Source organism: Staurois parvus, unplaced genomic scaffold (assembly GCF_062004578.1).
Source record: "Staurois parvus isolate SC_StPar_1 unplaced genomic scaffold, SC_StPar_1.0 ptg000980l, whole genome shotgun sequence".
NCBI classification, from domain to species: Eukaryota; Metazoa; Chordata; class Amphibia; order Anura; family Ranidae; genus Staurois; species Staurois parvus.
The window spans coordinates 95,781-110,399 of NW_028318776.1; the positions used below are offsets into that span (position 1 = coordinate 95,781).

A 14,619-nucleotide genomic window follows, 5' to 3' on the forward strand; every position below is an offset into this window, starting at 1 on the left:
ATAGTAAGTCCCCCATATAGTAAGTCCCTCCTGTGTCAATTCACTTACCTTTGCTCCGCGCGTTCCTCTCGTCGTGCTTCCTGCGCCGTTCTGGTCTTCAGGGCGGACTGTGAGAGGAGAGGAGTTCGTCACGCTGCCCCGCCTACATCCTGGCTGCCCCGCCTACATCCTGACAGCTGCAGAGTCCTGACTTTTGGGGCGGCCGTCCGAGAGGAGGGAGGGGAGGGGAGGGGAGGTGAGGTGAGGGGAGGTGAGGTGAGGGGAGGTGAGAGGGCGGCCGCCCGGCACACGCCCGTCCGAGAGGAGGGAGGGGAGGGAGAGGAGGGAGGGGAGGGAGAGGAGGGAGGGGAGGGAGAGGAGGGAGGGGAGCGGGCGCACGGCACACAGAAGAGCCGCATTTAAGCTTGTAAAGAGCCGCGGCTTGCCGACCACTGATCTAAGGCATTGCTACCTGTGACTGTTAGTCTCACTACAGTGCTGCTGACTGTTCTCCTTGCTGGAGAGGACGCTTGTACATGAGGGCCTATAGTGCCAGATTCTTCCTTGCACTATCTGCCCTTCATTCAACTCCTCTGATGCTTCTTTAATATTCCTCCACCACTCATCAAGGTGGCAACTCTGACATAAGCCGCACTTCTCCAACAAGATGGCTGGTTCAACATAGAAAGAGTGCAGAACTAGGCATGGTAAAATCAGTAATGGGGAAAAGATCAGTAGTAGGGGGCATATAGTGCAGGCAATAGTGGTCCTTTGTGCTTTGATTATGTTGAGCACCGCTTACACAGTAAAGGTCCTCTTTAAAATCTACAACATTTACCATAAGGAAGCAAAAGACGTATAACTGTCACTAGCATACTTACAACATCTTCTATGATTTCCTTTACTGCAGCTACAGCTAAAATGAAGAGCAGTGGAACCAGGGTCGTGTATCGACCAGTTGGAGATACATCCGGAATTTGCTGCAAACAAAGAAATAACAGGTTTAACAAATACATCAGAGAAAGGTACACACAAGCACAGAATAAAAATAGACTAAAACAAATCTATCATGAATCTAAATGCATTCAAAGTGTTTTAGACTTCATTTAAACTATATAGACTCCACACCAGCCTGTATTCTAAACTGCCTGCTTGCTGGAGTACATTGTGCAGTGGCAGTGAGAAGCATTGTTCCAACGCATTGCACCATTTACTTCATTTATTTTTACTTTATGAAGTCGCATAAAATGACACTTTCTTTAAGTCTATTCATTGCAGCTACTAGCTGTGACATGCAGTTCAGCACACTTCAACAGTGTTTAGTGTGAACAGAACACATAGAAAACAATTGTTTTATTTTCCCCCCTGCACTGATCAATTCAGATCAACACAGCTCAATGGATATGGGGTGAAGGAGACTTTCACTTTTTAAAGGCTTGTTGGTAACGCTATATATATATATATATATATATATATACACACACACACACACACACACGAGTGTTGTAGAGCATGAGCCCAGCTCTTCATTTTATAATGAAATTTAGACTTGCCATTTCCTAAAAAAAAAAAAAATCAAGTTTCAGTGGCACTTAATTTCTTTCAATTACACATTTAACACAATGTTGTTGAAACTGCCATCAGCACAGTCACAAAACCAGTCTGGACTATAATGCTCCACGTTGATGTAAACTATGCTAGGATATCACTGTGTAGGATTTCAAGGATCGAAAGTATGAAAGCAGAAGTGATGCAACAAGCCCCATATAACGTGTTTCGTCATATGACATCAAGGATGGCTCCTGATGACGTCATACAAGTTGGATGGGGCTTCATATCACTTCCACTTTCATACTTCCGGTACTTGGAGAGCAGGAGGCTCCAGGAAGTGTTTACATGTGACTATTGTAACTCCCTCCTCATTGGCCTACCTCATCGCAGGCTATCCCCTCTTCAGTCTATCATGAATGCTGCTGCCAGACTCATCCACCTTACTAACCATTCTGGATCAGCCACCCCTCTCTGCCAATCCCTCCACTGGCTTCCCATTGCCCAAACAGATACAATTCAAAACATTAACAATAACATATAAAGGCATTTATAACTCTGCCCCAAATTACATCATCGATCTTGTCTCTAAATATCACCCAAACCGTACTCTCTGCTCCTCGCACGACCTCCTGCTCTCTAGCTCCCTTGTCTCCTCCTCCCATGCTTGTCTCTTGGACTTTTCCAGAGTTTCCCCCATACTCTGGGATTCTCTACCCCAATTTATCAGACTATCGCCAACTCTGCTCACTTTTAGGCGACCTCTGAAAACCTCTCTTCAGGGAAGCCTATCCTGCCGTCAGCTAATAATGGAATCTTCTACTCTTCCTACCAGTCCATCTCCCACAGTTACTACCTTTTGTACGACTAGCCCCTCCCTCCTAGATTGTAAGTTCCGAGGAGCAGGGTCCTCCTAGCCCTCTTGCATTGAACTGTATTGTTTCTGTATGGTCTCCCATTATATTGTAAAGCCCTGAGCAAACTGTTGGCGCTATATAAATCCTGTATAATAATAATAATAATAATGTGCTTGAGCCTTGTGATATACACGCAAAATACTTGAGTAAGAATATTTTAATTGGTTTCAACTGCTAATAAACACTGGTTTGCACTATTGAAGGCTGAATGAAGGCTGGAGACAGCAGTGCTAATCTGAGTGTAGAATAAACAAAAATGGTTTAATTTAAAGTGGTAAACAATTCACAATAAAACCAATGTTGCACATGTCAAAAAAGTATCATTTCCATCTTCACTTTACCGGACCGCTATACTGCTGCAGGCAATTTTGTGATCCATTGCTTAGTCGCTCTGGTGGATTCCAGGGCTCCATGGCTGGACAGGAGACATGAGAGCCAACAGCTTGTGCCGTTAATGGGAGGAAGAGGCAGAAGGAGTGGCCGACACGCGTTCGGAGCATGTGTGCTCCTTCTCAAGGCCATAGAATGGCCATATCTGATGTGGTCTCTTAAGAGCGAATTGAAGGAAGAAAGGATACTTTTTTGATATGTGTAACATTGTTTTTATTTTGCGAGTTGTTTACCACTTTCAAATAAACTATTCGTATCCACTTGCCCTTCTGAGGATTTACTCCCCTTCCTTGTTTTCCCACAAATTGAGCTTTCTTTTGGTAATATTTGATCGCCTGTGCGGTTTTTAATTTTTGCACTACTATAAAAAAAAAAAAAAAAAAACTATTTTGAGGAAAAAGAAAACAATATTTTTGACTTTTTGCTATTACACAGGTCCAGTAAAAAAAAATGTAACAATCAAATTTCGTCATAAGTTTATGCCAAAATGTATTCTGCTACATGTCTTTACTAAAAAAAAAAATCCCAATACGTGTAAATTAATTGGTTTATGTGAAAGTTATAGCGTTTAAAAATGGTGGTATATATACTGATTTTTTTTTTTGCTTCATTTTTACTAGTAATGGCGGCGATCGGTAACTTATAGTGGGACTGCGGCGGACATTCTGACACTGGTTGGAACTGACTTGGTGTCACTGACATCCCCAATGACACCAATACAGTGATCAGTGCTTAAAGAAAAAGAAAAAAAAAAGCACTGACGGGGGCGCACACGCGTAGCCAGGCTAGATTGTCTGTTGATTCCCCTGCTCTGTGCCACTGGAACATCCACCTCAGCATATCGGGCTTCTAAACTCCCACATACTGCTACAAAAGGTCAGAGGTGCTTGCGGAACACCCACCCTACGTCCGAAGATGCATCGCACCCTGCGCACTAAGCCCAAACACCGGGCTCAACAGAGAGATTCCCCGCTCCGGCAGCCTGGCAAGATGGCGCCCAGCCCTCCAGAGCACAATGACACCATGCGGCTCACAGGGGATCCGGACTCTGGTGTGGACAGTCAGCACCAGTTTCCCTCTGTTTTAACCAGTTCTTTTGAGCACAATCCTGAAGCTTTATTACATAAATTCAGTTCCATTGTGTGGGAAGAGATTAAAATTGCCTCTCGCAAGCTGTCCTCTGATCTGGTAAAAGGTCTAAAAGAATTGGGTCATCATGCTCATCAATTAGAACAGTGTATGGATCTGGTAACTACAGTTTTGGAGGGCCATGAACAGGAAGTGGAGGATTTACATGCTGAGCTGGAAACTTTAAAAATTAAATTTGGAAGATGTAGAGAACAAGGCCCGTAGAGATAAATCGCCACATTCGCAGGGTTCCTGAAGGGATTACTGATTTACAGGGCACTGCTACTGCCCTTTTTCAAGAACTGGCTCCTGAGATCCCTCTGGAACGTTTGGAATTTGACCATATCCACAGATCTTTAGCCCCTAAACCCACAGAGCGCCCTCCAAGGGACATTATTATTAAGTTCCACTATTACCGCACTAAAGAGCACCACCTACAGGCAGCTTGGAACCAACCAGCACTGGAATTTCAGGATAACTCCCTTCAGCTGTTTGCCGACTTGTCTCCAGTCACAATAGCAAAACGCTGTACCCTCAGGCCCCATCTACAAATTCTACAGTCCGCAGTTATCAAATACAGATGGGGCTTCCCATTCAAGCTTTTTCCTATCAAGGCTGTCAGTTCACGGGGATCCCAATCTTCACGCAAGTCACCTCATTTGAGTCAAAGCAGCTCTCAAGCTCTTCGATCTCTCCAGCCTCAACGTTTCCAGGAAGTCTCTGCGAGCTGACATTCTGTATCCTGTTGAATTTTTACATTTTCCCATTTTTGCAATGCGGGCGACATTGCCCTTGGGTGATCTTTCTTGCTGGTTTCCGGCTCCTGAGTAGTCACGTGATGCATCACCTCCTTTATTGGGCCCTCTGCCCTTGTGGACATGCTAGCTCTGCTTAGTTGTCCCTACTATTGCTGACAGTGGGCGACACCGGAGGTGGATTTCCTGATGTGAGTGCGACCCTGTTTATTGGGCTAGACCGGATGTCGGCAACCTGCGGTTCCAGAGCCGCATGCGGCTCTTTTTCACCTTTGCTGCGGCTCCGGAGCACACTGCCCACCAGCTGACAGGCAGCCGCAGCTCGCGAGCCACATGCGGCCTCTTTACACACTTCAATGTGGCTCTTCTGTGTGCTGGGCGCCCGCTCCCCTCCCTCCTCTCGGGTGGCCGCCCCAAAAGTCAGGACTCTGCAGCTAGCCCAGCAATGGGCAAACTACGGCCCGGCGGACCTTTTAATCCGGCCCGCGGAGCGTGGCAAACACTGGCTGTCAGGATGTAGGCGGGGCAGCCAGGATGTAGGCGGGGCAGCGTGACGAACTCCTCTCCTCTCACAGTCCGCCCTGAAGACCGGAAAGGCGCGGGAACACGGCGAGAGGAACGCGCGGAGCAAAGGTAAGTGAACTGACACAATATGGGGAATGAATTACTATAGGGGGGATGAATTACTATGGGGGATGAATTACTATATGGGGGATGAATTACTATATGGGGGATGAATTTTCAGTTTTAAAAATGTGGCTCTCAAAATAAATTTCAATCGTGGTTTTGGCGAGATTTGGCTCAGTTGAAAAAAAAGGTTGCCCACCACTGGGCTAGACCCATGAATGGTCTCGTGAGTATTGCTATCCTGGAGTTTCTCCATCTCTGTCACTAGATGACTGTAGTTCATATGGCTTTATTTACCATTTGATGATTATTAGATAGCGGAGTTAATTAGCCTATGTTTGCTAAACAAGTTACTGTTTTAGTTCAGCCAAGTGGTTCCGGTGGACTACTGCATCCCGCTTTAAGCTGGTGGGTGGATTGGACCATTGTCCTGCCCACTACGCAGCCTACATATGGGTTTACCCTTCCCCCCCCACAGCTGGTTATGTTATTTGAGCTGATCTTATTGGGTCAAATGTATATTGCTTGTATACGAGATGGTTTCATGTTTTTTTTTTTTCCTTCTTGCCTTTTTTTCCTCTTCCTGGTCTATTGTCTTGTGTATTTTTTGTTTTTACTAAATCTTTTTCAGGGTTCCCGGGGATAGTGATGGAGGCTGTCCTCTTCTTTTTCAGTTGCCATGTCGCTGAATTGGTTGTCCCTAAATGTTCAGGGAATGAACTTCCCCCAAAAGAGGGTGAAGATATTCAAGTTCCTCTGGGCTTGCCGTGTGGATATTGCTTGCCTGCAGGAAACTTATTTTTCTGCTACCTCCAGCTCGAAGTATTTTGATGCTCGCTATCCTCAGGTTATCAAAGCTGCTGGCCCTACAAAACAAAGGGGCATCCTCATTGCTTTCCATAAGAAAACACCATTTGTTTGTGTGAAGCGTATTGCCAATTCAAATGGTAGGTATCTTTTATTACAGGGTACGATTCAGGATGTAGATGTTACTCTTTGAACCTACTAGGCTCCCAATGTTAATCCTGGATCTTTCTTATCACATGTCTGCTCCCTTCTGGCAACTCATCAACGGGGCACTCTTCTGGTAGCAGGGGAATTGAATTTAGTTTTGAACCCTCCCCTTGATAAGTATCCCCCAGAGGATTCCAATCCTTCCGCTGCAGTCAAATCTTTTGCTCAAACTTTACGGACTCATGACTTGGTGGACTTATGGCGTGAGCTCCACCCTGGGGGGAAAGATTACACTCATTCTCATCACTCCCACTGTGCACAGCCATGCAAAGCAGTGTGCCCAAGATGACAGGGAGAAGAACAGTTAGTAAACAAAACAGTTCTCCTCCTCGTTGGAGATCCTCGGAAATCACCAGGCGCCGGCGAGTAATTACCGGCCGGGACCCGGTGATTGACAGCCGCGAATGGCGGCGCAGGTAGGGCGCGCATCCCCTACCTGGAAATATGATTTTACGCATCCGTGTTGCACTGTAGTACTATTTCTGCTATGGGGCGGTCATGAAGCAGGTATTTATACTACACTTCGATTACCGATGCAGGCTCCCTCTCCCCATTCTCTTTTAGAGTTGCTTCTCACTCTAATAGCTGGCTGCTTCACATAGAGTGTACCTTGGTTCTACATGGACTTGTGATCCTATGGACTGTTTGTTTTACATTTACGGACTTATTCAAATCCACTGTAGTTGCACTCATTTGTCCCCCCCCCCATTCTCCTGAGGCCCACCAAGCACCACTTCTCTCCTATATCTGTCGCTATTGGAGGCTGCCACTTGGTTTCTTCTCTTACATGCATGCAGTGTAGGAGGATTTTGAAGAAGAAGCCCTGCTGAACAAGTCCAGAGGAGCTGCTGGAGGAGAGGTGCATCTTAATGTGCTAGTGACCCAATCTGTACAAGGCAATCTATAAGGCGTCAAGGAGCTCCAGTGAGTGTGCTATACAGGAGGGAAGTACAATTGAGCACAGAAAATAAGTGAAGGCACAGAAACTGTTTTTCACTTTATTGGAGCACTTTTCATTGCCACAAGAGATATTTGCACATCACTTTATTGCACAGAGACTCCTATGGTTCTATTGTTGGATTAATGCCCTTTATTGATTAATGCACTTTATTAAGTTGGACATTTTGTAGAGGGGGAAGTTGTACAGAGATTATTATTGTTTCATTGTTGGGTTCATGCACTTTATTGACTAATGCAGAGGTCTCCAAACTTTCTAAGCAAATGGTCAGTTTACTGTTCTTCACACTTTAAGGGGGCCAGACCGAAAAATGTCCCAGCATCAGTGGGAATAATCAATGCCCATTTTTGGTTTTAGTGAAAGGAATTGTGCTCCATCGATGGTGTCATTGGGAGAAATTGTGCCCCATTGATGTCATTTGGCTCCATTCTTGGTATCATTGGTTGGAATTGTGCCCCATCATTAGTATCACTGGGTGGAATTTGTTGGTGTCAGTGGATTAAATAGTGCCTTGAGGGCCAGATAAAAGCAAGCAAAGGGCCGCAGTTTGGAGACCACTGGATTAATGCACTTTGAGTTTAAAGTTTAGTAGAGGGGGATGTTACATTAGTAAAATTGGTAAATAGGGGGAGGTGTTTTGCAGCACCACAACTTTATATTTTGTTTAATTTGAAGTTATATCCGAATTACAGAGTATCAACACAGTGAAGGCAGCTGCACTTGCTGAGAGGTCTATAGTGCAGAGTATTGAGTTGATGCAGAGTATGACAACTGTCACAGTTGCTTTGACTCTCAGTCGAACCATCAAGCCATCAAATGGTTGGTGTCATAACTGATCATGGCAATTGCAGCTTAAACAGAGGCTAAGATGGCAACCTCCTTGTCTGTAAAGGATAGGAGAATTTAATTCTGCTGTAAATCATCAACTGTAGCAAAAAAGCTATAGAGAGATGGAAGCCTGAGACTCTGCTGTTTGTGCCTGGCAAATAATATAGATACAATCAGCAGGAATTAAGTACTTTAATTAGAGAACTGTTGCCTATCCAAGGACTTTCTTGGCCAACGACTGACCTCAACATGATTACCTGTTACCTATTGAACAGCGCCAGCTGATTCCCTAGCATTTAGTAATTACAGAATAGAGACATTACGATACAAAAAGTAATTGAAGAAAAAACCTACAAGGGCCCTCGCTTATATCAACATATCATAGTAATGATCACAAACAAAATGAAGCACAAGGAATATGGCACACAGGCCTGCAGTCCAGATGTCGGGATATTGTTCTATGGTCACTTTCACATTCACAGTTCAGCAACAGTACACAAAACAATTTCCGACGATACATAAGACAAGCTCATTAACCGTGTACCAGACTGAATGGAAGTCACATGAGCCCAGAGCAGACACGCTGGAGACTCGGCTCCTATTGCTGTCAGATAACTACATCATAATTCAAGGAGTTGGAGCTCCATCAGAGTCCAGAAATCACACCACATACTGCGGTTATGTTTAGCTCATTTAACTGTTGTATTTCCCATCTAAACACTCAAATTGTCTTTTTTCCCCCCTAACAATGAAAATAATACTTGAGTCTGTGACTTGGACTACTGAGTAACAGCTGGAAAAGTAATTGGAAAACAGCATGATTTAAAAGTGCATCTACATTTTTTTTTGACAGAAGTATCTAGAAGACAACACACTTCAACTGTATGGAAAGCATTTCTGTGGCCTGTGCAATGGTCTGTCCAGGTTTATACATTGAAATGATATGTCCTCATGTCCTCTGTCATGTTTTCTTTCATATATGCATCAGGGTTTAAGGGCTTGTTCACTCCTGTGCTGAGGCATCAGGCAGGAGGGTGTGCTTACTGACTAAAGCCCCTCCCCTGTGAAAGAAAGAAAATGCACAAGATGACAACTGGGATATATAGCCTAGTTTCTAGACCAGAAAGCAGGAAGAAATGTAAAAAATTAAAAAAAAAATAAAAAAAACCTATAATCTACCTTCCTATCCAATTACTATTAGCATAAGGATTACAAATTGTCAATGTTAATTAAGAGTGTAAAATTCTGCTTTAACAAATGCCACTTAATGAATCCTTTGACGTGAACCTGGGGATAGATATGGAAACTGTCACTGTCAACTTGTTTCTAAAAGTATAGGCCCCACGGCTGTCCCCCTAGTGAGCTTCTATATTGTCAGTGGTCATATGTAACCCAGATTCAGGCAATTGGAGTGTACTTCAAGTAGAAGTCTCCTTTTGTTTTGGATTTTACATTGCTGTTTTTGCCCCCCCCCCCCCATGCAAACCACACAAATGACCTGACTCAAAATCCTAGGTGTCACCAGAAAAGAAGTGAAAGGCAATCTCCCAGTTCAACACGGACAGGAATACGAATTGGAGAGGATTACATCTTTTATCACTTCTTCATTGCTAAAGTTTGGGCTGGAGTCTTCATTAGGCTAGGTTCACACCTATGGGGCTCTGTATGCCTTGTTTGTGCAGGCACGTCAGTGCATTTATTTGAATGGGCTGCTGTGCCTGCATTTCTGCAGTTGCACGAAAATGGCATGGTGCTTTTGCACCATGCCACTTCATGCACCCGAAACCGGCATGGGGCTTTTGCACCATGCCACGTCCTGCACCCGAAAACGGAATGGGGTTTTTGCATCATGCCACTTCCTGCACCCGAAACCGGCATGGGGCTTTTGCACCATGCCACTTCATGCACCCGAAACCGGCATGGGGCTTTTGCCCCATGCCACTTCATGCACCCGAAACCGGCATGGGGCTTTTGCACCATGCCACGTTCTGCACCCGAAAACGGAATGGGGCTTTTTCACCATGCCACTTCCTGCACCCGAAAACGGCATGGGGCTTTTGCACCATGCCACTTCCTGCACCTGAAAACGGCATGGGGCTTTTGCACCATGCCACTTCATGGTTTTGCACCATGCCACTTCCTGCACCCAAAAACAGCATGGGGCTTTTGCACCATGCCACCTCCTGCACCCGAAAACGGCATGGGGCTTTTTCACCATGCCACTTCCTGCACCCGAAAGCGGCATGGGGCTTTTGCGCCATGCCACTTCCTGCACCCGAAAGCAGCATGAGGCTATTGCGCCATGCCATTTCCTGCACCCGAAAGCGGCATGAGGCTTTTGCACCATGCCACTTCCTGCACCTGAAAACAGCATGGGGCTTTTGCACCATGCCACCTCCTGCACCCGAAAGCGGCATGAGGCTTTTGCACCATGCCATTTCCTGCACCCGAAAGCGGCATGAGGCTTTTGCACCATGCAATTTCCTGCACCTGAAAATTCACTGTGTTTTCAGATGTGTGGGGGTGCCATTAAGAATGAATGGCAGCCCAATTACTTTGCAAAAGAGCAGCGCGGTTTGGCTTTAGGTGGTTGCGGGTGCGGTAATAGGTGCGCTTTACATGCTGTGTTACACTGACCCGCATGAGTGTGAACCTAGCCTTAAAGAGTATCCAAGCCAAAAAAAAAAAAAAAAAAGGCAGCTTACCAGTCCTTTGCTGAGGTGGCTGTGTTGCTTTTTTTCCCTTTATTTACACCACATAATATTATGAACAACATATTTTCGGTTCTAGGTGGCTATGCTCAATTACTTCACAGTATCTGTGAAGGGAGCCAGGTTTTCAGCCTAGAACAGGACTACAAACACACCTTCCTTTTCTAAACTTCAATACATGGGGGGAGTTCTATAGTTTACAAAAGATAGCTTGGAAGGAGGATGAGATCATTTGATATAATCAGTTAATTTCACAGGAAGTGACAAGGACACTGCAATTCTGGGAAGATGAACAGGTAGCTTCTGTATAAAAACGAATAAAACCACCACATCTAAAGACAGCTAATGTGTAATACATTGAAAATCTTTGATCCTGAGTTTAGATATCCTTTGAAATTATCACTGACGGAACACGATGCCCGACCCCTGCCTTTCTCACCAACTCATGACACAGGACCAGCCAATCTCACACTCAGCTGCACCCTGCACAAAGATTTTCCAGCTCGCGGTACCACAATCTATGTGCCAGCAGCCTGAGAGTGATTGTTACTGGGTCAGGTTAATTACACAATTACTCCTTCGCACTGCCATCACCTCCTTTTTACAGAGAAGGAGGAAACTCACAAATCCTATGATATTAGTATAAGCGTCTCCAACACGCACTGTCACCACAGACAAGTTTATTCAGAAGATCATTATATACAGTAGCACTCTTCAAGAGATAAGGATTCTTTAGTTTGCATTAAAAGCTTTAGAGACAGTTCAACACTTATTAAAATAGGGTTTATTACTAAAAAGGTCAAAACTGTGCAATTAAAATATTTACAGAAAAAGATGTTACAAAGACATAAAGAGAACAATAAAGCAACGGAGAAATAAAAGAGGGGTTAAGAAGGCAGAATACTTGCAAAGCCCTGGTTTAGCAGAGTCCAATTGTCCAAGCAAAAAGGTTGCCGTGGCTCTCAAGTCCGTTAGATGTTTCTTGATTGATGTTAAATGAGAGCTCCCTTCACCAGGCCTGTCAGTCCTTTTCTATGATATTAACTTGTTGCCGACCGCAGATAGCCGAATGACAGCTGCACTGCGGCCGGCCAGTTCTGAGTGGACGTCATATGACGTCCCCCCAGAACGCGCTCTCATGCGCGCCCCAGGGGGCGCGCACCTGGCGATCTCCGTGATCGCTGTGTCCTACGGACACAGCTGATCACGTGATGAGGTAAAAGGCCAATCACAGCGGCCTTTTACCACCTGATCAGCGATGTCCAATGACACGCTGATCAGAGGGAAATGCAAGTGCCGGTTCTCGGCTGCACTTTCCTCACGCTGTCAGATCGTGAGGAAAGTACTGCCGAGAACCGGCAGTTGTCAGAGCGGGGATCGGCACTGATGATCAGTGCCCTGATGATCGGTGCCCAGCAGTGCCACCCGCAAGTTCCGCCCACCTGTGCCCAGCAGTGTGCCCACTAGCTCCGCCCACCTGTGCCCAGCAGTGCACCCACCTGTGCCCAGCAGTGCACCCACCTGTGCCCAGCAGTGCACCCACCTGTGCCACTCTGCAATGTCACACACCTGTGCCCAGAAGTGCCACCCACCTGTGCCCAGCAGTGCCACCCACCTGTGCCCAGCAGTGCCACCCACCTGTGCCCAGCAGTGCCACCCACCTGTGCCCGCCCACCAGTGCCACCCACCTGTGCCCACCAGTGCCACCCACCTGTGCCCACCCACCAGTGCAGCCCAGCAGTGCTGCCAGTCAGTGCCACCAGTCAAGGCCCAGCGGTTGTGCCAGTCAGTGCCGCCAGTCAGTGCCCAGCAGTGATGCCAGTCAGTGCCGTCTATCAGTACCCATCATCAGTGTCACCTATCAGTGCTGCATATTAGGGCCGCCTATCCGTGACACCTCATTAGTGCTGTCTATCAGTGCCGCCTATCCGTGCCACCTCATTAGTACTGCCTATCAGTGCCCTTTAGTGCTGCCTATCAGTGCCCATCAGGGCCGCCTATCAGTGTCAATCAGTGCTGCCTCATCAACGCACATCAGTGAAGGAGAAAAATTACCCGTTTGAAAAATTTTATAATAGAAACAAAGAAACTTTTTTTTTTTCAAATTTTTGGCAATTTTTTATTTATAGCACAAAAAGTAAAGCGCCCAGTGGCGATTAAATACCACCAAAAGAAAGCTCTATTTGTGAGAAAAAAATGATCAAAATTTCATATGGGTACAATGTTGCATGACCGCGCAATTGTCAATCAAAGTGCGGCAGCGCTGAAAGCTGAAAATTGGCCTGGTAAATAAGGGGGTATAAGTGCCTGGTAGGCAAGTGGTTAAAGGGGTGTCGCCAGAGAACAACTGACCAATCACCCGGTTTAGGGGATGGGTTCTAGGAGGTAACCAAGTTTATGACGAGGTCTCAACTACAATTTTATACTAATATCAATAACTTCCAGTATGTGCAGGTGGTATTCTAGCAACTGGCAGATTCATATTCAGAATTATATTTCAAACCCAGGGATACCAAACACAGTGAACCTTTGTCACCCAGGAGGGAAGAGACTGCTTTCTCCCCTTCCTATGTGCTAACAGTCATGTAGGACCTTGTTTGGCTCGGCATGAAATGCCCTATTCAAATATATACCTAATATTAATGTGCCCAGTTCCTGTTGGATGCTGTGAACTGTATGTGAAATAGACGTTTTATGGCACGCTCTGCATTCCTAAGCTCTAATGGCCTTACAGGTCATGTGTGACGGCTCAATTATTGTTTTACGATAGGGCAGAGGAAAGTGTCTGCCAAGCCTAATTAGCTGTTTACTGCTCTGGAGCTGGCCTCTATTTGTGTTTTATTTACAATAAGAGGCTCTTTTGAAGTCCATTACAACTTCCAGCTACAAATTCCATTTCAAGAGGAGGGAGGAGGAGGGAGGAGGAGTGAAAGTTGATTGTTCATGAAAAACAAAATGGCTGAGACCTTAACAAGATGGCTGTCACGTACAGCTTCCATGTCTCTATTGCGCATAATCATTACAATCACATAATCTTTTATTTACTTCATGCTTCAACTGTCTCCCTTTAAATCTGAATGAGAGGCCTTGTGTCTCCCGTATAGAAAGGTGAATTCTAACAGCGCCCAAGAAAAAAAAAAAAAAATTTTCTCCTTATGGTTAGGAAACCCTGAAATAAGAATGTGTTCCAGGGAAACAAAAAGCAAGAAATAAAGCAGTTGGACATTTTTCTAATTGACTTGACTGTCTTAAGACATGGGGCCTGTAACTGGTATTACATTTTATTGGTGTTGATGGATGTATATGACTGGAAAAACATGTATATCGGAATGCCCTGATTTTTAAAAAAAAAAAAAGAAGAAGAAATTAAGCAGTTGTGTGTATATTTACAGATGTATGAGAAATATTCCTAGATTGTAAGCTCCATGGAGCAGGGCCCTCCTATCCCTCTTGTATTGAACTGTATTGTTGCTGTATTGTCTCCCTTTATATTGTAAAGCGCTGAGCAAACTGTTGGCGCTATATAAATCTTGCATAATAATAATAATAAGAAAATGCCAGCCAGTGCAGCAAAAAACAAAAAAACAAAAAAAAAAAAGTATACAAATTGGGTTCTCATTTTTATATAATTGGGATAATTTAACCCCCCCCCCCCATCTCAAATGTATGCTCAGTAAATATATGAATGTACTGTATACCAAAAACAAGCAGCATTAAAAACATTGCTACAGATTGCAAATACCTAAATGAACAGATCTATAACC

General features: G+C 45.0%; 1 protein-coding gene across 3 annotated transcripts in view; it reads right to left on the reverse strand.

Annotated features, from left to right (window-relative positions):
• LOC149441469 (phospholipid-transporting ATPase IA-like) overlaps window positions 1–14,619 on the reverse strand; it is a 213,811-nt gene that overhangs the window by 83,698 nt on the left and 115,494 nt on the right. For all 3 annotated transcript variants that reach the window (XM_089657287.1, XM_089657285.1, XM_089657284.1), the window contains exon 5: window positions 861–959. In XM_089657287.1, coding sequence (XP_089513413.1) covers window positions 861–959 — 99 coding nt within the window. The remainder of the gene's footprint in view (window positions 1–860; window positions 960–14,619) is intronic.